The 25,107-nt window shown below is 42.6% G+C and overlaps 1 protein-coding gene and 1 long non-coding RNA gene across 2 annotated transcripts in view; one reads left to right on the forward strand and one right to left on the reverse strand.

Moving 5' to 3' along the window:
- Window positions 1-19,244, reverse strand: part of MINDY4B (MINDY family member 4B) — a 41,284-nt gene extending 22,040 nt beyond the window's left edge. The window contains exons 1-7 of the mRNA XM_081570289.1: window positions 19,138-19,244; window positions 18,583-18,610; window positions 16,752-16,919; window positions 6,280-6,399; window positions 5,468-5,559; window positions 2,842-3,007; window positions 1,723-1,788 (exon numbers count right to left, since the gene is read on the reverse strand). Of these exons, the coding sequence (XP_081426415.1) occupies window positions 1,723-1,788; window positions 2,842-3,007; window positions 5,468-5,559; window positions 6,280-6,399; window positions 16,752-16,919; window positions 18,583-18,610; window positions 19,138-19,244 (747 nt within the window). The remainder of the gene's footprint in view (window positions 1-1,722; window positions 1,789-2,841; window positions 3,008-5,467; window positions 5,560-6,279; window positions 6,400-16,751; window positions 16,920-18,582; window positions 18,611-19,137) is intronic.
- LOC145538445 (uncharacterized) overlaps window positions 1-25,107 on the forward strand; it is a 105,123-nt gene that overhangs the window by 41,180 nt on the left and 38,836 nt on the right. The window lies entirely within an intron of this gene.

The raw sequence follows: 25,107 nt of genomic DNA on the forward strand, positions 1-25,107 counted from the left end.
TTGGCTAGGAGAGTAATTTCTTACATGGTTCCTCTCTGTGTAGCCCCCTTAAACATCTCCCTCTGCAACAGAGAGTCCCTAAGCAGGCTTCTAGCCTAACATTTCATGTCAGATAATTTAAAATCTATCACACAGCTTTGACTGCTTTCATATTGCTGTTGGAACAAATTACCATAAATTTGTAGATTAAATAATACAGATTTATTTTATTATAGTTCTGGAGGTCAGAAGTCTGAAATGGGACTTACTGGTCTAAAATTGGGATATAAGCAGCTCTAGTAGAAACTAACACAACATTGTAAAGCAACCATGTGTGTGCGCGTGTGTGCTCAGTCGTGTCTGACTCTTTGCGACCCAATGGACATGTAGCCCAGGCTACATGTTCATGGGATTTCCCAGGGAAGAATACTGGAGTGGGTTGCCCTTTCCTCCTCCAGTGAATCTTCTGACCCAAGGATAGCACCCACATCTCCTGCATTGGCAGGAGGGTTCTTTACTACTGTACCACCTGGGAAGCCCAAAACAACTATACCCAAGTTAAAAAAATAAATTGTCAGCAGCCCTGCGTGCCTTCTGGAGGCTCTAGAGGAGAATCTATTTCCTTGCCCTTGCCATCTTGCAGAAGCCTGTCCACATTCCTTGGTTCATGGCCTCCAGTTTCAAAGCAGCAACAGGGGTGGTACTCTTTTCATATCATACCACTCTTCCCCTCTCTTCTGCCTTCCTCATCCATGTATAAGGTCCCTTGAAATTACATTGGACCCACCCATGTAATCCAGGAAAATCTCCCTATTTTAAAGTTAGCTGATTAGCAACCTTAATTCCCCTTTACCATGTAATGAAGCAGTCATGGGTTCCAGGTGGTAGAGTATAGACATCTTTCAGGAGATGATTCTTCTGCCTACCACATCGACCCAAGAGCTGATGGGGGAGGTAGGTCTGGGGTAACTAGTTTATCCAAGAGCCCATTGCTAGAGTGTGTTTGAGAACTCATGCTCAAGTTTTCTATCCCTGTGACCTTTGAAAGGCATGGAGCTTTGCATTTCATGAATCACATTTCCCCTTTCCATATAAGCCACATACATATGGATTTATAGTTACCCTGCTAATTGTCCCTTGCCTCATTGTAAGGTTCTGATTCTTTGGAAAACCAACTTTCCTTTCTTTCTCCGCAGAGGAATCTTACAAAAGCACCTTCCATTTTCAACCATCACTGTCCCCTACTTTGTGTCATGCCCACCCAGGGGGTGGGGAAGATTCATTGCAGGGGAGGACACTGTTTAGAAGGGGCTGTTAGAAGAGGTGGGGGGGGCACCTTTTTCAGACAGAAAGTCATTTTTTTGAGCCAATGTGAATGGTCATTTTGGCAATTTAGACTACCATTTTTATATTTTATCCCTCAGAGGAGGCAAGACTGCTGTAAAATTTTCTCTTCCCATAAAAGCCATCTTGCTGTATATGCCCTCTATAGTATTATTCTTTGGGTTTGATTAGCCAAGGAGAAAGAGGCATTTGTGAGCAGGCCTGCGTGTGATCTGGCCTCTCTCTAGATTGTGGGGAGGGAGAGACAGGCTTCTCTTTCTCTTATTCCGCCCTCTCTTAGTCCTCAAAATGACCTGGTTTTCTTAACAAGCATCATTAGAAATATACTTTACAAAAGGAAGAAAATTCCTGTAAGATCAGTTCAACATAAAGGAATTACCTCAATACTTAAACACTTACACATTGTAAATGATCATAGATGAATTTCTCAGTGGCTTCTTTGTCTGAAAGTTCAAACAGCTGGAGCTAGAAGTCAGAAATAGAAGATAAAAATGAAAAGGAAGATGAAAGTCACATCTAGAAGATGTCAACTCACTGTTATTACCTCAAGGGAGTTCTTTGTTTCATTGCAAAATCACAGTGCTAAAAACTGACATATTATCTTACCCAAAGTCATGTAAAACATACATGGTAAAATTGGGTGGCCACTGGCCTCGTGTTTGCATTCCTCAGTTTTAAACCAATTTGGTATCTTGAGTAGGAAAACCATAAACACATTTTTTTTTCCTAATAGGTAGAATTTAGCCAAGTTTAAAAGATTAGTTATGAAAGTGTACCTTATGATAATTTCAGGCATGAGATTTTCTTTTTAAAATGTTTTTGTTGTAGTTAATATATGGTATTATATAAATTACAAGTGTGCTCTGTAGTGATTCACAATTTTTAATGGTAATATTTCATTTATAGTTATTATAAAATATTGACTATATTCCCCATGTTGTATAATATACTCTGTAGCTTATTTGATACATAATAGTCTTCACGTCTTAACTCCCAAACCCTATGTTTTCCCTCCGTCCTTCCCTTTCCACTGATAACCACTGCTTTGTTCTCTGTGTTCTATGAATCTGCTTCTTTTCTGTTAGGTATGGAATATACTTTTTTTTTTTTTTAATGTGAACTGTTTCTAAAGTCTTTATTGAATTTGTTGTAATACTGTTTATGTTTTGGTTCTTTGGCCATGAGGCATGTGGGAATCTTAGCTCCCGGAGTAGGGACTGAACCCATACCTCCCACAATGGAAGGTGAAGTCTTAACCACTGGGCCACCAGGGAAGGCCCTGGAATATTCTTGATCATGGTGAATTTTGGAAGGAGAAATTCACAGCAGGTATCTCTGTCTTGGCTGCTTGGGTTCCTCATGGCCTTGATCCTTGCCTCTTTGGTCACATCAGATGCTTACATCGTAGAGGTCCACCCCAGAGCAACAGTGGGCTTCCAACTCCATCGCCGTGGTGAGTCTAGTACTCACCCAGGCTCCATCACCTTTATCTGGCAGGATGGGCAGGAGTGCACTCACCCGCTCAGAGAAACCGTCCCCAGAGTAGCCAGGAGTTGGGACGACGTAAGTATCCTTGGTAATGAGGCAGATGGTGGCCTTCTGAGCTGCTCCTGCGGCCCACAGGATGCCCGCGAGCGCTGCCGCCAGCATGTGGTCCTGATCATGCTTGCTTATCCTGCACAAGCTTCAACACCGAAGCAGGGGAGGAACACATGGCAAAGAACATCACCTAGCTGAGGGCCCGGGCCTCCACTTTCAGGAACCCTTCTGAGTACAGGATGGCTCTGTTTGGTTCCTTCATCAGCCCGCACCCTGAGAATGTTGTGAGGGGGTCTCATCTTCTCTGCCCCCATGGAACGGGCACCCTCATCCCAGCACACTATTCTTCTTGGTTCTCCACCCTGTGCATTACGGTCCCCACTGAATCCCTACACTGTTCTCTCTCCTGAACTCTAGTCAGGCTCCATCCAAACTCTCTAACCCCATAACACAGGCCCTTCCAAAGTGCAACCTCGAACAGTCCTCCCAGTTTTATCTCCCAGACTTCCATTTTGCAAACCCTCTGCCCCAGATGGACCAATCCCCTGGATGTTGTTTCTGCGTTCCACCTCCATGCTTTTTCTCATGCACTCATCTGCCTTTAATATGCATGTCCTGTCTATGCTTTCTGCCTGATCACATCCTACATGTCATTTGAGGCCGCCTTCAGATTGCCCTTAGTGACTTGTAATTTATTCTCATCTGGCACTCACTGGGTCCAGCATCATCCTAAGCACTTAACATACATCACCTCCTTTAATCCTTTCGACAACCTGTGAGGTGGACACTATTATTTCTCCCATTTTAGAGGTGAGGAAAGGAAGACAGGGAGGTTTAGTAGTCTGCCCCTAGTCTTCTGCCTTTACAGCTGTAGAGCAGTGACTTGAATGCAGGCAGTGTGCCTCCTGACTTAACCATTAGATTATCCTTAACCATTAACCCTGTCAAGTAATCCCAGTGGGTCCGACTTCCCTGGAAATGAGAGCCAATCTTTACATCAGAGACCTGTGCTGTGCTCATTTTCTAAATATTTAACATTGACAGCTGTGGTCCTAATGAAGAAACACATGATAGAGGTTAGTGAATGGACTCAGCCATGATTTATAAAATCCACCGAGCTCTATGGTGATACAGAAATGCATAACAAGAGCCTCATACTCCAAAACCCCAGTGCAATGTAGAATGAGAATAAAACAAAGTGCTGGGAAACTACAGAGGAAGGAGAGAGAACTTGTGCCTGGGAACATTCAAGAAGGCTTCATGGAGATGCTGGAAAATAGCAGTTATTCATTACCATTGACTTAATACCAGGTACTGTGCTAAATGCTTCCTATTTGTGTAGCAAATGTATGTGTTTCATCTAGACTGCTTGGGATCTCTTTTACTCAGTTGGTGGATACATCCTGACATTGCTTTGAGTACTCCTGCTAGTGGCTCGTAGTTCTAAGCTTTCTGAAGACCTGGAGCCATCTTCCCTGGAAGTGACTAGGAGTTGTGCCACCTTCCCATAGGAGGGTACATAGTAGATGCCTAAGTAGGGGGTGAGCGGTGAAAAGGCCCAACCCCCTTATCTGAAGATGGAGCAGTGCCCCCCCCCCCACCGCCAAGAGCCCCCATGGCTCAGGCGGAGCCTAGCCATCACTGGCAGCCACCTGCTTCCTCCACTTCTTCTCCTTCCTAAGCCTGTTTTACTCTGCTCTCTTACAGGTATCTTCTGAAGACATTCATTCCCTTAATAAATCACCTGCATAAAGAATTCCCATCTTTGGCTCTGCTTCTAAGGAACCTGGCAATTCATGTTCTTAGGATACATGAGATATTCAGTTCCTGTTTTGGGTGATAACTTATCTTGCTTGAGGGTAGGTAGGTGCTTTTTAATTATTTCTGTTTCTCCTAATAGCAATCATACAGCCTTGCACATGATAGGGGCTTGTTAACATCTGAGAACAAAATAATTTGAACTGATTTTTTTAAAACAGGCAGCCAACAAACACTGTGCATTGTCAGCCTGATTAAACAGGAGGGTGAATTCTCCATTTATGAGGCTTTTCATTGCCCCTTTTGTTTTCTCTCTGGAATTGTTAGGTTGGGGTTTCCCATCAAATGTTGTCAGGTGAGCCCACCTGGAGACCTGGTGTTTCATTTTACCTGTCAGGGGGGTCTGAGGTGGAGCATAAAAACTGTCAGCATTATTCCTGCAGCTGAACAGTGAGGGGGACTCTGGGAGAGCCCACCCCAGTTGTGAAATACAGCCCCTCTGGGAGAACCAGGGCCATTTCTGCCTTTTTTTTATTTTTTAAGATGGACTGTTTTTAAAAAAGTCTTTATTGAATTTGTTACAATATTGCCTCTGTTTTATGTTCTAGTGTTTTGACTGTGAGGCATGTGGGATCTTAGCTCTCTCTCCAGGGATCAAACCCGTACCCCCTTCGTTGGAAGGCAAAGTCTTACCCACTGGACCGCCAGGTAAGTCCCCACTTTTTGCCTTCTGAGTCAAGTCTCCTTCCTGAGGCAACCCAGGGGATTTTCCCTGGTGATTATTTAGCCCATAAAGTTTTTCATAAAATGGTTAATTCTTTTCGAGTCCTTCTCATAGGCCTCTTACCTGAGGAAGTTACAGTCTTTTCCCTTCCTTGCAAACAGCAAGTATTTAATGATGGATCCTTGTACAGCCATCTGAATGCTTCGGACACCTCCCTGAAATGGGAGTGGATGACTAGTGAGGAGCAGGGCTTTACAATGGTACTGGAACCCTCAGGGCCCACATAGAAATGAGCTCTTGGAAATGGATGTCATCGTTTATTCTTCTTAGCAGCCTTTTCCCTCCTGATGCACAGCATCCCTAGGCTTAGCAAAGGGACACTGCACTCTACAATGCCACACCTCACCATGGACTGTGGCCGGGTGCCATGGCCAGACTAGAATCTGCAATGACTTGATTCTCTGTGGAGCATTGTAGACCAGCACCCCAGGTTGTCTGTCTTCCTCTGTCCTACCTTCACTGTGCTCCTGTCTCACATTCAACTTTGAGATTTGCAGGAAGTAAGGAACTAGTTGGCTAGCTCTTGAAATTCTGTGTGGCTAGTGATCAATGATATGAATTATTGAGGTTTTAAAACATGTCAGAAATTCCTAGATCTCTCTCTACCTCTAAATTCTTAGAGATGCTTAGGACTTTGAAAGAAGAGCTAGGAAAACCAGAATTTGGAAGAAGGTAGGGAGGAGTTTGAGACTTTATTACATCCTTGATAGTGTGTTAGAATTTTCAACACACTAAGTCTGTTATCATTTAAGGTTACATTTTAAATTATAAATATGTTTCTACATTTGATTATAATGAAAACATGCATTTATATGGAGGAGGATGGAAGCAAACACAGGGAGCATAGGATTGAAAAAGAGATCACCTGCACTTACCTTTCCCACTTGCAATGCAAAAGCCAGGTCAGAAAAAGGTTCATGAAACTGGAAATAGGCCTTTGTCCAGTCAGAGCTGAAGACCTGGATGGTATTTCCAAAGAGGGTCTGGCGCAGCTTCTGAAAAAAGGGGAACAAATGGTTCAAAGGGTATTCTTCCTAGACACAGCCCTTAGCAAACAGCCCTAAGCCAGGTGGTGAAATCACGGAGGTGGGCCTGTCCCTTTCCTAGACTCAGGTTAGCATGTTACTCTGTTCCTCTGAGCGTGATTGTCCGGCCCTCTGCAAAAGGTTTGCATCAGGTTCACTTGAGACACTTTGTCCTGAAGGCCCAGAGTGTCAACTCTGCACCTGTTGTCCCCATCTGAGTTTTGTCCCTGTGTCTGTCTCACCTTCCATTGCCAGCCATCTTCCCTGTTCGCTCTTACCGTTCGTGATAAGGCTGCTGTTCTGGTCTCATGCCTCTTGTCCCTCCATCCATGACTCTGGAACCTCTACCTCTCGTGCCTTTGGGTCTTTCTCTCTTGCTCCGGAAAAAGGGAATAGGCAGGCCTCTATGATTGTAACCTGAGTGTGATAGTGGTGTAAATGGTATTCAACAAGCAGCCTCTGTTCTTGTCCTAGAATCTTTATGTTTTTTTTTTTGGATACTCTGCAGCATGTTGAGATTAGAGAGGGTCTTTTAGAAAATCCTGGAAAACTTGGTACAAGACTTTGTAAACCAAACACATGACAAAAAGGGAATGCCTTTATAATCAGAGACACAAGAATCTTTTAGTTTGTGTTAGGTCCTCTGTGGGGTATAGATATGTAAAGAGTCTAACCATGCAACCATGTGCAATAAAGAACATGTGACATTCCATTAGACAAAGTGCCAAGAGTGAAGAGAACTTCTGACTGAAGCAGTCAGTAAAAGCTTCGTGGAAGAGGTGGCACTTGAACTAGTTTGGCAAATGGCATCTAGCATTTATTGAGCATTTTCTGTGCACCAGGACTGGGCTAAGTGGTTTGAGTTCATTATGTTAATTTAATTCTTTGAGAAAGGTACCATTATTATCCTCCTTTTACAGGAAAGTATTTGCATAAGATCACCCAGCCAGAAGAAGCAGGGCTGGGATTCACACCCAGTCTAACAGCACTGATCCACCTCCCAGCTTAAATCCTATATGTGCCATTGTTATGACTGTTGTCATTTTCATATGCTGATCATTATTGAATTAATATTGCTCATTAGCTTGGGCCACTCTTTGATAATTTAGAAACCATTTAAAATGTTTATTTAAATATTTCAAAGGACCCTTTACACCATGTCCTTAATTGGGAATCAAAATCACTTGCCATAATAAAAAATAGAGAAAAACAAACACCATATGTTAATGCATATATATATGAAACCTAAAAAAATGGTACTGATGAACCTATTTGCAGGGCAGGAATAGAAGCGCAGACGTAGAGAACGGACTTGTGGACACAGTAGCGGAAGGAGAGGGAGGGACGAATTGAGAGAGTAGCGTTGACATATATATACTACCATGTGTAAAATAGCTAATGGGAAGCTGCCGTATAGCACAGGGAACTCAGTCCAGTGTTCTATGATGACCTAGAGGAGTGCGATGGGGGGAGATTGGGAGGAAGGCTCAAGAAAGAGGGATACATATATACATACAGCTGATTCATGTTGTTGTACAGCAGAAACTAACACAACATTATAAAGCAATTATAATCCAATTAAAAATAAAAAACTGTACAGAATAGTGACCAAAAGTAAATACATAAATATATAATAGAAATAAAATGATCTTATTGAATCATGCTAGAAACCACTTTCTATGAAGTCTCTGACTGAACCCTGCACTGTTTTTAATTAAAAAGGGAGATGGTGGTGGTGGTTTAGTGGCTAAGTCATGTCTGACTCTCGTGACCTCATGGACTGTAGCCCACCAGGCTCTTCTTTCCATGGAATTTCCCAGGCAAGAATACTGGAGTGTGTTGCCACTTCCTTCTCCAGGGGATCTTCCTGGTCCGGGACTCAAACCCAGTCTCCTCCATTGCAGGTGGATTCTTTACCGACTGAGCTACAAAGGAAAATGCGAACATGTCCTGCCCCTTACCTGGTCTTTTCCCTGGCCTGCCAGAGTGAAGAGGGGATTGAATTTCCATGACACAACTCCATGTTATTCAATGTCACTTACTGCCACAGCCCAAACACCCCATACTCTATCTCAGGGACACGTCCCACACTCTGCAACAGACCACACAATGGCCTGTCACTTGTAAAGGAGGGGAGGCTGGGCAGAGAGGAAGACCTACAAATGCACACACATGGTACCAGGGTATCTGGGACAGTGAGCAGTTCAGTGAGACTAGAACATTGTGTGTGTGTGTGCTCCAGGGTCATGGGGCAGAAAGTCAGTGGAAGCTTAGACTGGAAAGAACCTTGAATCTGATTCTGGAGTGTTTTGAACAGCACGCTCAGGCATTTGGAGCTAGTTGAAGAGTGTGGACAAATGGAACAATGAGCACAACTGATCCAGAGCCAGAGTACCTCTTCTCAGCAGTGCACAGAGCAAACCCTGATGGTTTCCAACAAGGACAGATGCAGGAGAAGGATGCATCTGGAACAGTCTTCTCAATGTCAGACCAGGGTCTGGCTCCATGCATCTGTGCATGTAAAGTTGCTTCAGTTGTGTCCAACTCTTTGTGATCCCATGGACTGTAGCCCTCCAGGGGATCTTCCAGATGCAAGGATTGAACCCATGTTTCTTGCATCTCCTGCATTGGCAGGTGGATTCTTTACCACTAGTGCCACCTGTGGCTGGAGTTTATTTCCTTGCCACCCCACTCCTACCTTTGAAAGAAAAGATTGTCTCGACAGAGAAAAAGGAGTACAGCAAGGCTGTCAAAGGCTGTATATCAAGAGAGTCCCTTGGACAGAAAGGAAATCAAACCAGTCAATCCTAAAGGAAATCAACCCTGAATATTCATTGGAAGGACTGATGCTGAAGCTGAAGCTCCAATACTTTGGCCACCTGATATGAAGAGCTAACTCATTGGAAAAGACCCTGATGCTGGGAAAGATTGAAGGCAGGAGAAGAAGGGGACCACAGAGAATGAGATGGTTGGATGGCATCACCAATACAATGGACATGAACTTGGACAAACTCCAGGAGATGGTGAGGGATAAGGGAGCCTGACACGCTGCAGTCAATGGCATTGCAAAGGGTCGGACATGACTTAGTGACTGGACAACAACAGAGAAAAAGAGGCAGATACATTTCAGAGCAAGAAAGAGCCCGAAACTGCACTTGAGGGAAAATGATATGTCCCATGTCTGTCAAGGGGAGGGAGCAGAAGACACAAAGGCTGCTCTTGGAGGACAGAATTGGTGTGCACTCTAACCAAAAAGGGTCACCAACTCCTGGGCATCCCTGGCAGAGGACTGAATATGGATGGAAGGTGTTTCCCTGACATCCAAGACTGCATAGTGCAGAAGGAAAATGGCTCACTCCTGACTCCAGGGTTGAGAAGCCCCTGCTCTGTTCCTTGCTGACCGATTGCCAAACCTAAGACTTTCTTTGCTTCTTCTGAAACGGGGATAACCCATGGCTCAGCCCCTATTTCTGAAATGAAAGCTATCCCACTGCAAGAGAAGATGTATGGAAAGGACTCTGGGAACCATAAGTGCTGTTATTACCTCTGTGAAAACACAGTCTGTCTATGCTGGAATGTCTTATACTGCATGGAAGAAAGTTCCAGCCCAGATGGAAAAAGACCAGAGACTGGCAGAAGTAAGGGAGGAGAAACCGTGGATAATGTGACAGACTAAGACCGTTGGAACTAAGAAAGCTTAGAATTCAAATTCAGTTGAAAAATTCAGTAAGCCAAATCAAACTCCTGTTTATGTTACCAGCTGCCCCTTCTAACTTAGGGAGCATTGCCATCCAAATGCATCTTGGGGAGGCCTTGAGCAGAGGGGCTACAGGCCCCTCGGGGTAGTCCCCACTGGCCAGCATGGCAATGAAGATGACCTACCTTACTTATGCAACACTGACTTTTAAAAAAATTTTTATTGGGGTATAGTTGATTTACAATGTTGTGTTAGTTTTGGGTGTACAAGAAAGTGAATCAGTTATCCATATGCATATATCAACTCTTTTTTTAGATTCTTTTCCCATATAAGTCATTACAGAGTATTGAGAAGAGTTCCCTGTGCTATACAACAGGTCCCTGTCTGTGTGTCTATGTGTGTGTCTGTTAGTTATTCAGTCATGTCTGACTGTTTGCAACACTGTGGACTGTAGCCCGCCAGGCTTCTCTGTCCTTGGGGTTTCCCAGGCAAGAATACCGGAAGGGGTTGCCATTCCCTTCTCCAGGGGATCCTTCCAACCCAGGGATCAAACCTGGGTCTCTTGCATTGCAGACAAATTCTTTTACCATCTGAGCCACCAGGGAAACTGACAATAGACCCTTATTAAATATCTATTTTATATATGAGTGATAGTCGCTCAGTTGTGTCCGACTCTTTGCAACCCCATGGACTGGAGACTGCCAGGCTCCTCTGTCCGTGGAATTCTCCAAGCAAACATACTGGAGATATTTCTCCAAAAATACTGGAGAAAGAAATACCATTTCCTTCTCCAGGGGATCTTCCTGACCAGGAGTATCTTTATATTATATATATTTTATATATAGTAGTGTGTATATGTCATTCTCCCAGTTTATCCCCCCCCCAACACTGACTTTCATATCAATATAATTTATAACAAGATTAACCTGACACACAGTAAACGATACATATATTTTGTGCTGCCTGGTAACTAGTGACAAATGGTAAATGGTCCTAATAAATGACTGTAATGAGTGTTATTATTTAACGCAGTCAAGAGGGGTTTGTAGTTTTTCTCTCTTTCCTTTGTTAGTTTTCCGGTAATACTTACCTCTCTTTCCTGATTGCTGTGATGATAACAAGGGTGATGATCATTATTTCTCTTTCTCTCTCTCTTACACACACCCACATGCACACACTCACAGATCATTCTTCCCAACAGATTCATTTCCTTACCCTGATTGCCTTGTCCCTTGTCCCTGGGCTTAGAGTTTCCCTGTGACCACCTGTCTCCATCCATTGCTCAGCCACATCACCGTACTTCACAACTTGAAGTAGAATGATTCTCTCTGAAGCTCCTTCCCTGAATCCTTTCCTGCTTTAGAAAAAGCTGCACCATTGCAGAATCAGAGAATTTAGAACTAGTGAGTCCTAAGACATTTCTAAATCAGCCCACCAAGTAGAGTGGTAATCTCTAGACCTGGTCATGTTCACTGTCAGTTTCTCAACATCTGGTGCAGTAGGCACCTGTTACACAGTAGGCTCACAAGAAGTATTTATTGAATAAAAATCTCATTTGGCCCTTTCATTTTACAGTTAAAGAACTTGGGGCCCAGAGCAGTGAAGTGGTGTGCCCAAGGTCACATAGCTAGTAAATGGTACTGCCAGGGCTCAAATGCAAACCTTTCAGCTGGCACCAGTCAGGGTCCCAGCAGGAAACAGATGGCACTCAAGTCAAGATAATTGACTTGAGGAAAGTTTAATTCAGGGACTGTTTACAAAGATGATGGCTGCATGTGGGGAAACCACAAGGGCTAATGCAGAGTGCCAGAGCTACCAAGAATGAGAAGTTGTTATGTCTCCTAGACCTGCAGGTGTGGAAGGAAGAGGAGAGTCCTAGGGGAGCACTGCCTTCAAAGGAGAGGGATTCTGCCAGCTTGCTCAACCTGACTTCATTCCCATCCTTCCCTCCAGGGCTCCCATTGTTCAAACTCAACAGGAAGTCAGAGGAGGGAGCCCTATTGATGAAGTGAGTACAGCTCAGTCTCCAGGGCAGTAAGCAGAGTGGCAAGGGGTAGAACAAGCATCTGAAGGGGCACACGGATGATATCCACTCTCCTGTACTGAGATGCTTCTCTTGGAGATTGTCCAGAGGCAGTGAATTAATTAATTAAATAAACATCTATTCAAGACCATCTATTAGACCTGTGCTGACAAAGGTCAGCCAGACCTCTGTCAATTAAGGTCTGTATAGTCAAGACTATAGTCTTCCCAGTGGTCACGTACAGTTGTGAGAGCTGGACCATGAAGAAGGCAGAGCAATGAAGAATTGATTCCCTCGAACTGTGGTGCTGGAGAAGACTCTTGAAATTCACCTGGACAGAAAGGAGATCAAACCAGTCAATCTTAAGGGAAATCAGCCCTGAATACTCATTGGAAGGATTGATGCTGAAGCTCAAGCTCCAGTATTTTTGTCATCTGATGCAGACAGACACATTGGAAAAGTCTTTGATGCTGGAAAGGATTGAGGGTAGAAGAAGAGGGCGTCAGAGGATGAAATGGCTAGATGGCATCACCAATGCAATGGATGTGACCTTGGGCAAACTTTGGGAGATGGTGAGCAACAGGGAGGCCTGATGTACTACAGTCCATGGGGTCGCAAAGAGTCTGACATGACTGGGCGACTGAACAATAACAACATGTTGGAGTTATCAGGCTCTGGTAACTCAAAGCCAACCCATTGCCTGTTATCCTCTGTTAGAGCTTCAGTCTTCTGGGTCTCCCCCAGAATATTTTGATCTCCCATATTACATTTTTTAGATGATCCTGCTGGGTAGCATTCCAAATGCAACTAGGGGTTTGTTTATTGGGTTCTGATAAAAGAGGCAACAGGAATGTGTTCCAGGCTGGGTCCTGCAGAAGGGCTGGCTCTGAAGGAGGATGGAAGCTGCTGCTGGTGGGAAGATCAGCAGCTGTAGGGGGGAGGGGATGGGGAGGGGGTGAGATGGGGAGGGGATGAGCCCTGAGGAGGACTCTCACCTTCTCCGAGGACCTCACCTGGGTCAGCAGCCTGGCTGGCCATTCATTACATCACACACACTGTAAGATGTGAGACTGGGGAAGGGAGAAGGCTGTGGAACTGGAAATAGGGCAGTAAAAAGCAAGAAACAGGAGAGTTAGCGACAGCGAAGGGGCCTTGTGTGCATTGCCCACCGCTTACTTTCTCAGCAGATTCCCAGCAAAAAGCATGTGCCAATGTCAGGAAGTCCCATGCATCCTAATTCCAAATGGAGGGGGACAGCGAGAGTAGCAGGATGATGACAAAAGGCGCTCTCATGTGAGAATGAGGATCTAATCACTCTGAAAATTTGCCAGGCGGCTACACTGCTGAAATGTTCCATTAGAACTGGTCTGATCAAGCTTCTAGACTGACTCCTGGACATGTGTATTCAGAGTCCCAAGACTCATCATCTTGAAATCCCGGGGTGTGTTTAATTAATGCTGCTGCTGTTTAAAGGACACACTATCATCTTGTCCTGATAATTGGAATTCGTCCAAATTCAGCTTTTTTGAAGAAAAATCAATTCTCTCTTCTTCTGGGACTTCCTTAACACCCCATCAAGTCTGATTCTTTTGCCTCCAAGCCTCTTCCAAAGGGAGAGAATTATCTTGGAAAAGTCACTGAGGAGGTCTCCAATTGCATCATGTCTGTGCTTGCAGACAAGTGGGAGAATTCAGACCCAGGCTCACTGGCCTCCACAGTATAGAGAGAAACTAGAAGACTTTGGAAACATTGGTGACTGCCTCTTTTTTATTTTTCCTGTTTTCAAAATGCATAAAGGCATTTTAAAAAATGCAGTTTGTGTTTTTTTTTTTGGAGCGGGGCAGAACGCTGTGCCACATGGCCTGTGGGATCTCAGTTCCCTGACCAGGGATCGAACACACATGCCCCACCTTGGAAGCACAGAGTCCTAACCACTGGACCACTAGAGAAGTCCTATAATGGTGTTTTAAAAAATAGATTGTCCATGCACATGGTTCGAAATCCAGAGAGCACAAAAAGCTATCTGAGAAGACTTCCTCCTGCCCTAAATCTTTTGTCCCTCTCCCCTCCCACTACTGTCACATTTTAGGAAATCTGGAAAATTCTGTGTGCATTTGCAGGCAAATACAGTACTAGTATAGAATCATAGTTTTCTCTGTTTTGCATACAAAAGGTAGTCTATTTCCTGTTTCCTGATACGTGTAAATTTTAAAATGACCTTCTCCATAGAAATTGATTAGTGGCCAGTAATACTGGTTTATTAAAGATTGAAATTAAAAGATGCTTGCTCCTTGGAAGAAAAGCTATAACAAACCTAGACAGGAAAAAAAAGCAGAGATGTTATTTTGCCAACAAAGGTCCATCTAGTCAAAGCTATGGTTTTTCCAGTAGTCATGAATGCTTGTGAGAATTGGACTATCCATACAGAAGAAGGCTGAGTGCCAAGGAATTGATGCTTTTGAACTGTGATGTTGGAGAAGACTCTTGAGAGTCCCTTGGACAGCAAGATCAAACCAGCAATCCTAAAGGAAATCAACCCTGAATATTCATTGGAAGGACTGATGCAGAAGCTGAAGCTCCAATATTTTGGCCACCCGATGCGAAGAACTGACTCATTGGAAAAGACCCTGATGCTGGGAAAAATTGAAGACAGGAGAAGAAGGGGACCACAGACAACAAGATGGTTGGATGGCATCACCGACTCTATGGCCATGAGTTTGAGCAAGGTCCGGGAGACGGTGAAGGACAGGGAAGCCTGGTGTGCTGCAGTCCATAGGGTCACAAAAAGTTGGACATGACTGAGCAATTGAACAACAACAAAGATTTTTCATTAAAAACCTTGTACAGTAAAATACAGATACACTCAGCCCTCTGTCTCTGAGGATATCGGGAGACCGATGCTACTATGCAATTTTATATAAGGGACTTAAGTGTGGTGGGGATTGGTTTCCTCTGGGGCTGCCTGAAACCAATCTCCCAGGATACTGAGGGATGACTTCAGTTGCCCTAACTACTGTTCCTATAGCACATCATAGGCAGAATAACCCTGGAGGCTGGAGACTCTAACAGGATAAGACTTTACCTGTCTTAATTATTCAAAAGGAGAGTGATAAACTAGATGCCTGAGATACAAGTTAAAGCACCATCCAGGGGCTGGGCCACCAATGAGCCAAGTACTGCATCTCTGAGAGCCCTGCCGGCCTGTCTCTCTGGGACATCTGGTATTCAAGCACAAGGGGGAAGGTGGGTTGAGGCAGAAAGATCTGTGATGATGAGAAAAAGCACGTGTGCCTCCCAGCACGTTTGTACCACAACTCCGGCAGTGGAGAGAGTAGCTCCGTGAAGCCTGTGGGGCTGTGCGTGAAGATGAAGAACATGGGGGCTATACTGTGTGTGATGATGTCCCATTTGGGAGCCTGAGGAATGGTTATGAGTTATGTTGAGGTTGGAAATACTGCAGCATGGGCCAGCCTGACCTCTGGACTCACAAAACAGGTGGCGACTGTGAGGTTCCCCTAGAAAGGGGTCTGGCCCCCACCTCTCCCTCCCAGCAGGGATCCTGCCTGTAGGGCACAGACTGCAGAACTTTCTGTCCTTGGTGGCCTGACTGCAGCCTTGCTGGTCTTTGCCTGGATGGTTAGGCTGGTCATGGGTGTGTTCTGAGAGTATACCCAGGTGCAGGGCAGTGTGTCCTCAGGAAGAAAGTACCTCTTCCTACTTTTGTTCTTAGGGCCCCAAGGAGATGTTTCTGCCTATGTCTCTAGAATATAGTCTGAGGGGATGGGCAGAATGTGGAGAAATTATCCCTGATGTTCACTGTGATTGAAAGGGCGATATTGGAGGACAATCCTGTTGGAAGGATGGCTCAGCCTCACTGGTGCTTTTTTTCCTTTCCTTGATCCCTGGCTTTGCTTCCCCAGGTCCCAACCGTGCTTCATTGACCATGACAGCTGGTCCTTTGGCCACTTGCCAAGGCATTGCCCCCAGCCCCCACAAGGAGACGTGGCTGGGTCTCTGCCTCAGCCCCTCGCCCCCACCTTGGTCAAGGTTTGAATGGAGCAAATGGTCCCTGGAAACAGCAGCTTCCAGATCCACTTGGATTCTCAAACTTTTAGGTTCTCTTCAAATCTGACTATTAGTTGGCACCCCAGAAAGTGTTTTCTCCTTGGGATTGTGTATTTGCTGCAGGACTGAGCTGGGGAAGGTTCCTCGTCTTCCTCCTGTCCACACAGTACAGGGGTCCTGTCTCCCACATCTACCTTGTTTTTCCACCTTTGCTGTCTTTATCATCTACCCCATCCTACCTTATATGGTCAATTATTTGAATTTAATACCCTCATGCCTTCACATTTAGCTGTCAAATTGAGGAAGTTAATAAAGAGAGACTCTCAGAGTTTGGGAAGGAAAGACTGTAACATCACCAGTGTCCTTGAAAAATACCACACATAAGTCATTTTCATTATATTCTCCTTTAGCAATAACAACTGTCCGTAGTCTGATCTTCCATAATACTCTCAGATGACAGCCGATTAGATTCCCTCAGCCTTGTTGTTTGGGGAAGATTACGTTTCGTTTCATGTTTAATTGACAAGCTATACTTACCGTGGCCATTGCTAGGGAGACGGGAAAGCCACCCGATTTTGAAGAGATGATAGAGGGTTTGGGAACAGAACAAAGGCTACTTGATGGCAAATGTCCTTGTCCTTTTGGCTGAGGCCTTCCTGTTCCATCTTCAGTTTCACCAGCAGATATATGGTCACCTTCATGATTCTGTGTAAAATGCCACCACCACCAAAAAACAAAGCAAACAGCTGGAAATGACCTTTTACTTTGCTTTCCTTCTTTTCTCTTTCTCCCTGAAATATCGGTGTTCATAAAATGTCGTCTCCCTTTTAGAGATGTCTGAAAATGATCGTAAATAGATATAAAAGAGGCAGAAAAATCCCAGTGTCTGTGTCAAAGGGGTTCTCCCAAGTTTTATGTGACTCGATGAGGTTAAGTGTAACTATGGAAACATAATTGATGCTATCAAGACCTTGACTTGAAGTTATGTTTATAGACAATTGTAAATGTTACTGTCTTGTTTTGAGGAGACAACATTTTATAAAGAATGAGTTAATCTTTCTAGTCTATACAAAGTATTTCTCATTATATTGTTAACTGACTGATAAACAAAGTCAGGTTACCTACTTTTAATTCTCTCAGATTCCTGATCCCTAGCAAGTGAGTGCAATAGTTTTCTTCCTTAAAAAAACCACTCCCTATCTTTAAGAAAAAAAATCCATTTTTACTTTTCTTAACTGATTCTTACAGCATTTAAATATAAGATAGCATCAGTTCTTCTTCCACTTGGTTTAAACTTCTATCCTAACGTCATGAAACATGTCTGACCAATTGGTAGCTGAAACATGAAGGAAACTGCCTTCCTTGTTTTCTGGATTCCTAGAGGCTAAGATACTTTATCTCAGAAACACAGCATCCAAGTCATAGACTACTAATGGGATAAGATGCATTTTGTAAATCACATGGAAAATCTTTACATTTGTAGCAGGGGATTTCCCCCACCTTGTGGAAAGCTTAACTCAACATTTATTTATTTTTTTCCTTGCAAAGATTGTTTTATCTTTTGACTATTCTATTCCCCCAAATGATAGCTAGCTCCATTTAATACTTCTAGGACTGAAATAGAAGTATTCTCTCTCTGACTGTAATGTAGACTGGCTAAGAGAGTTTCAGCAGAAATAATAAGGTTTTTGATCATATGTTACTTGGAGCAAGGTGCTTTACTGTTATAGTTAAAATATTAATAATTCAATTGTTTGATTGTATTATACATTAATGACAGGAAAATTACCTTAATATTTTGTTCAGTGTTTGTTCAGTGATTGAATTAATATCTGAAATACAAAGCCCGTTACATTCTAACCTTTTCAGGTGACAGGAGAGGAAAACATCTTTCATTTTATATTGTATAACAGATTTTAAAATACCTTTTAACATCTGAGTCCAGTCATCTTTTCCTTATTTGAAGATGGTGAAGGAAAACAATTTTTCAGGAGCTGAATCAATACGATAACTATTTTCAGAGCTACTTTTTTTTAGGATCACTTAAGCACTTGGATGTCAGAATCTAGTGCTATTTCACAAGTGTAGGAACTCTAGATTCTCATATGATTTTTATTTTCGAAAATAATAACCATATGGTGCTTTTAATGATGCAAAGTAGCTCTTAAAAGTAAGAAGAGATTTTTATGAAAAAAGAAAGCACAAGAAAAGATCTCCAACAGGGTTTCCAGTTTTGTGTTTTCACACATTAAATGCTGAGTGCCCGAGTGACATTACATGCACAGAATAAATGCAGATTATGATGTTAATGTGATTGTTTGAAGAAGCAACTAGAGGAAAACACTCTGACTTTGAGAAAAGTAATTACCTGCAAAGTTGTATGATTGGTTCCCAACCTATAAATGAAAGAGAAAACATCAAGAAAATTACTCACTCTATTCAACCCTTATTCCCTCAAACCTCCTCAACCTCCACTTTGCTTGGGATGCTTTTTCTGCAAATAGTTATACCTGAAGCATTTTAAATGTAAATCAGTAATGGAGACGTCTCACATAGCAAGTGTAAAAGCTGGTTGTTTAGCCACGTAAAATCCCCCTGGTTCTAGGGGGGCTTCCCTGGTGGCTCAGTGGTAAAGAATCTGCCTGCCGATGCAGGAGACAGGGGTTCCATCCCTGATCCAGGAAGATCCCACATGCCTTGGAGCTGTGCGCCAAAACTGTTGAGCCTGCGCTCTGAAGCCCGGGAGCCGTACAGCCCATGCTCTGCAACAAGTAAAGTCACTGCAATGAGAAGCCTGTGCACCACAATAAGAGAGTAGCCAGTGTAGCAAGGAAGACCCCCCAAAGACCAAAAATAAATATATAAAATTTAAAAAAAGAAATCCCTCTGGTTCTAGAGGATTGAGAAAATGAGAACATCTTACCGGTGATAACTGAAGATTTCCCTCCATTTGTCAAGAAATAAAATCTTTCTAGTTATCTCCTCTAAATCCAGCCCTTGGGAGTTTTGTGCCTCATCTGAGGGCTCCATAACTATTAGATACTGTAAAGAATTGGAAGAAGGAAGTTGTTCAAATGGGAGAGAGAGAGGGCTGGCAGTGAAATGAGTTGTCTGGCAAAGATGCCCAGGTGACGTATGTGCAGTCCCTACCTTTTGACCAATGAGGAGATCACGCCACACAGTTGCAGCTCTGGGCTTTTTGTAAGACCTTGCTATCAGATCATGCTTAAACTTTCATTAGGGGTAGAATACTTCTCTGTTTTTTTTCACTGTATGGATACCATGAATGTTTAATCCAAGACACAGATTTATAAACAAAAGGACTGCAATTACTTATCTGTATCAAAGCAACTGGGATAATTTAATTAATGAGAGATATCATGTTAGTGGAATATGATAGCACCTTATGCTGTGTTGCCTCCTTAGAAATGTGTAGTCAAAGAGACTAAAAGCCATCATGATGATACTGAAAAACAGTATCAACTACTATTGGGTAAAGTGTAGGCCAAGGAAGAAACTGGCCATATCAAGGCCAACTTGATATGGATTTTAGCACACAGAAACCTTACACAATTTGAAGAAGGACTGGTTTGATTTCTTTCTGGGAGAAATTTAAAAGTATGTCTCTTCCTATTAGCTGAATGAATTGTAGCTTTAATAAGTGGCATAGTGAAGAATGTTGATGGTTGTGATGGTTAATTTTATGTACCCAACTTGTTAGGCTATGGTACCCAGCTTTATTGACTACATCAAAGCCTTTGACTGTGTGGATCACAACAAATTGTGGAAAATTCTTCAAGAGAAGGGAATAACAGACCACCATACCTCCCTCCTGAGAAATCTGTATGCAGGTCAAGAAGCAACAGTTAGAACCAGATTGGAACAACGGACTGTTTCCAAATTGGGAAAGGAGTATGTCAAGGCTGTATATTGTCACCTTGCTTATTTAACTTATATGCAGTGTACATCATGTAAAATGCCAAGGCTGGATAAAGCACAAACTAGAATCAAGATTATCAGGAGAAATATCAATAACCTCAGACATGCAGATGACACCACCCGTATGGCAGAAAGCAAAGAGGAACTGAAGAGCCTCTTGATGAAAATGAAAGAGGAGACTGAAAAAGGTGGCTTAAAACTCAACATTCAAAAAACTAAGATCATGGCATTTGGTCCCATCACTTCATGGCAAATAGATGGAAAAACAATGGAAACAGCGACAGACTTTATTTTCTTGGGCTCCAAAATCACTGCAAATGGTGACTGCAGCCATGAAATTAAAAGATACTTGCTCTTTGGAAGAAAAGTTTGACCAACCTAGACAGCATATTAAAAAGCAGAGACATTACCTTGCAGACAAAACTATGATTTGTCGTCTAGTCAAAGTTACAGTTTTCCCAGTGGTCATGTATGGATGTGAGAGTTGGACTATAAAGAAAGCTGAGCACCGAAGAACTGATGCTTTTGAACTGTGGTGTTGGAGAAGACTCTTGAGCATCCCTTGGACTGCAAGGAGATCCAACCAGTCCATCCTAAAGGAAATCAGCCCTGAATATTCATTGGAAGGACTGATGCTGAAGCTGAAACTCCAATACTCTGGCCATCTGATGCGAAGAACTGACTCATTTGAAAAGACCCTGATGCTGGGAAAGATTGAAGGAGAAGGGGACGACAGAGGATGAGATGGTTGCATGGCATCACCAACTCAACGGCATGAGTTTGAGCACGCTCTGGGAGTTGGTGATGGACAGGGAAGCCTGTCATGCTGCAGTCCATCAGGTCGCAAAGTGTTGGACATGACTGGGTGACTGAACTGAACTGAACATTTAAATAGTAGATTTTGAGTAAAGGAGATTGTCTTTCATAATGTGGGTGAGCCTTTTCCTATCAGTTGAAGACCTTAAGAGAAAAGACCAAGATCCCCAGCAGAAGAAGGGAAGTCAGCCTGCAAACATCCTTCAGACTTGAACCTGCAGTGTCAGCCTCTTCCTGGACCCCCAGTCTGCCAGCCTGCCCAGCATGTTTTATTTTATTTTATTTTATTTTTGCTGCACCAGAGGTTATTTATTTATTTATTTATTTAAATATATTTATTTATTTTAGTTGGGAGCTAATTACTTTACAATATTGTAGTGGTTTTTGCCATACATTGACATGAATCACCCATGGGTTTACATGTGTTCCCCATCCTGAAACCCCCTCCCACCTCCCTCCCCATCCCATCCCTCTGGGCCATTCCATTGCCCCAGCCCTGAGCATTTGTCTCATGCACTGAACCTGGAATGGTGTTCTGTTTCACATATGATAATATACATGTTTCAGTGCTATTCTCCCAGAACGTCCCACCCTCACCTTCTCCCTCAGAGTCCATAAGACTGTTCTATGCATCTGTGTCTCTTTTTCTGTCTCGCATATAGGGTTATCGTTACCATCTTTCAAATTCCATATATATGCATTAGTATACTGTATTGGTGTTTTTCTTTCTGGCTTACTTCACTCTGTATAATGGGCTCCAGTTTCATCCATCTCAATAGAACTGATTCAAATGTATTTTTTTTAATGGCTGAGTAATATTCCATTGTGTATATGTACCACAGCTTCCTTATCCATTCGTCTGCTGATGGACATCTAGGTTGCTTCCATGTCCTGGCCATTGTAAACAGTGCTGCAATGAACATTGGGGTACACGTGTCTCTTTCAATTCTGGTTTCCTTAGTGTGTATGCCCAGAAGTGGGATTGCTGGGTCATGTGGCAGTTCTATTCCCAGTTTTTTGAGAAATCTCCACACTGTTCTCCATAGTGGCTGTACTAGTTTGCATTCCCACCAACAGTGTAAGAGGGTTCCCTTTTCTCCACACCCTCTCCAGCATTTATTGCTTGTAGACTTTATTTATTTATTTATTTATTTATTATATATTTATATATTATTATATATTTATTATTTGTTTGTTTATACAGCATTTATTGCTTGTAGACCAGCATATTTTAGACTTACCAGTCCCCACAGTCATGCAGCCAATATACATGAAAGTATTAGTCACTCAGTTATGTCCAACTCTGCAACCCCATGGACTGTAGCCTGCCAGGCTATTCTGTTCATGGAATTCTCCAGGTAAGGAATACTAGAGTGGGTTGCTATTCCGTTTCCAGGGGATCTTCCCAACCCAGGGATAGAACCTGGGTCTCCCACATTGTAGGCAGATTCTTTACCATCTGAGCCACCAGGGAAGCCCTGGCCAATATATATGTGTATATATATTGAAATAGAGAGATTCTTATATCTTGTTGGTTCTGTTTCTCTGGAGAATGCTGAGAAATACAGTGTTGTTTTTTTTTTTAATCAAAAACAAATACTGGTTATCAGAAAAGGATTCCTATCTTTTCTGTTTGAAACTGAACCTCTTAAGCCGGAGGTCACTTTCTCCATGAAATTTCTGATTATAAGCTTTGTAAAATTTTGGGAAGACTAAGAGGTCAAAACAAAGAGGCTGTGTGGATTTATTATGACTAGAGTGGTCAGAGCTGAGGGGACTGATTGTATATGAAAATGCAGCAAGACACCACATCAACCACTTTTGCTTCAGGATGTTCTACCTCCAGTTTTCTTAAACTAACTTTTAGTGATTGTTTAACCATTTAATATTCAGACGTCTCATAAACTTCCTTTGGGTTCAGTATTTTTGTTGTAAACATAAGAGGCATAAAGAACTTCTTTTTCATTTCCTCCTTTATAGTTTTAATGGTGGCTTGGGACTATGGGAATGCAGGGGACAGGTAGGAGAGCAGAGTGGTAAAGAGCATGGCCTCTGGGCCCCAACTGTTTTGAATCATGTTTTCACCTCTTGCTAGCTGTATGGCCTTGGACTAGTTATTTAACCTCTCTGTGGCCAATTTATTCATCTGTAAAATGGGAATATTTGCATATATATGAAAATGGTATATCACTTACTTACACAAGTCTTATTTATCTTATTTAGTTTCATCCTTAAAAGTAGAACGCCTGAACCAAATGATATGGTTATTTAAAGACTTTTGCTACATATTGCCAAGTTTTACCATTGTTTGTGAGCATCCCTTGCCCAGTCCCTCTTGTTCCTTGTATTCCTAAATTGGAATTTGTGGTCCCATTCTTTTCAATCAAGAAAGTGCTGTCTTTACTTCTCTTATCTTTCTTTGCAGTTAGATGTCGATAAAGGTTCTAGAAATGGAAAGGAGTGGTCTGTAGATGACATCAGGAGTTAAGAATGTGACTTAGCTGTATTCAGAGGAAGGCAGTCTCTCTTGGGCATTTTGTCAAAGAACTTAGAGCAGGAGACTGGGTGTAAGAAGTAGGGTGAAAAGAAAAGATGGAATTTGGGGATCTTGAGCCAGATCTGGAGAGATAAGGTGGGAGAGGGGTATAGTAATATGTAGAATTTAAGGTTGTCCCTCTCACTTTTTAATACCTTTGTTCCTACCACATGGCATGTGAAGTCACCTAAATCTCCCTGGACTGCCTGTGGTGTATCAAAGCATCCAGCCTGAATACAGGGTCTCACACAGCAGTGGATGTGTAGCAGCAAAAGGAGAGTACAAAGCAGGGGTTGTGGGAGAGGAGGGAAGTTTTGCAACCCTGCAGTGAGTCAGGGGGTTAGGGAGAATGGTGGAGGGTCTGAAATCATTTGTCTATAAAGGAAATACACTATGGAAGTACAGAAACTTGAGCCTGAATCCATTTGCTTTCTTTGTTGATAATTTTGAAAAATAATTCCAATGATTTCATGAGAAAAACTAGTGTTTATTCCAAACTTGGAAATTAACATATGAACATGTAATGTTATTACTGTTTGCTATAGTTTCTAAGCAAACTATGATTGATCTTTATAGTGTTACTCAGTTCATCCTTATGGTCAAATTTGAAAAAGCTTGTGCTTTCAAGTGGTTCAACCAGCTTGCAAAATGATCCCCAACCTTTCTTCTTGCTGTTTTCATAGGAGGCTTTATATACAGAAATCTGGAAGGAGAATTTGAGAGACTTTTGGTGTTTTTTCTTAAATAAAATCTTGTTAAGTGTCTTAATTAAACTTACCCATGGAAAGCTCTTCCTTAGGATTAAGTTAAATCCTTTGCACTTTAATCATTCATTTTCTTTAGTTCTTCTTTCTGTGGAGATAGAAATTTCTTGATTAAGTCCTTCTTAAGGCCTGAGAAATAGAAGATAGCTGATATATTCCCCTTTTGTTCCTTGACAGTGTGGTAAGGAAGAGAAAGAGTGTCAGGCCCAAGGTCAAATCCCAGAGCCTCCCTCGTGACCTTAACCTTGAAGAAGTTACTTCATTTCTATGAGCTTCACTTTCTGAGTCTCCTTTGACTTACCTCACAGAATCATAATGAATATGACTTATGTAAAAATTCTTAACCTTTAACTAATGTTTTCTTGCCTCTTATATATTAAAAATTCTCCTTTAAAAGTTTTACTTTCCCATTTAACGTCTGTCAGAATGGCTGCTATCCAAAAGACTACAAGCAATAAATGCTGGAGAGGGTGTGGAGAAAAGGGAACCCTCTTACACTATTGGTGGGAATGCAAACTAGTACAGCCACTATGGAGAACAGTGTGGAGATTCCTCAAAAAACTGGAAATAGAACTGCCAAATGACCCAGCAATCCCACTGCTGGGCATACACACTAAGGAAACCAGAATTGAAAGAGACACGTGTACCCCAATGTTCATCGCAGCACTGTTTATAATAGCCAGGACATGGAAGCAGCCTAGATGCCCATCAGCAGACGAATGGATAAGGAAGCTGTGGTACATATACACAATGGAATATTACTCAGCCATTAAAAAGAATACATTTGAATCAGTTCTAACGAGGTGGATGAAACTGGAGCCTATTATACAGAGTGAAG

This window comes from Giraffa tippelskirchi, chromosome 2, assembly GCF_054371585.1.
Source record: "Giraffa tippelskirchi isolate mGirTip1 chromosome 2, T2T-mGirTip1v1.2.pri, whole genome shotgun sequence".
NCBI classification, from domain to species: Eukaryota; Metazoa; Chordata; class Mammalia; order Artiodactyla; family Giraffidae; genus Giraffa; species Giraffa tippelskirchi.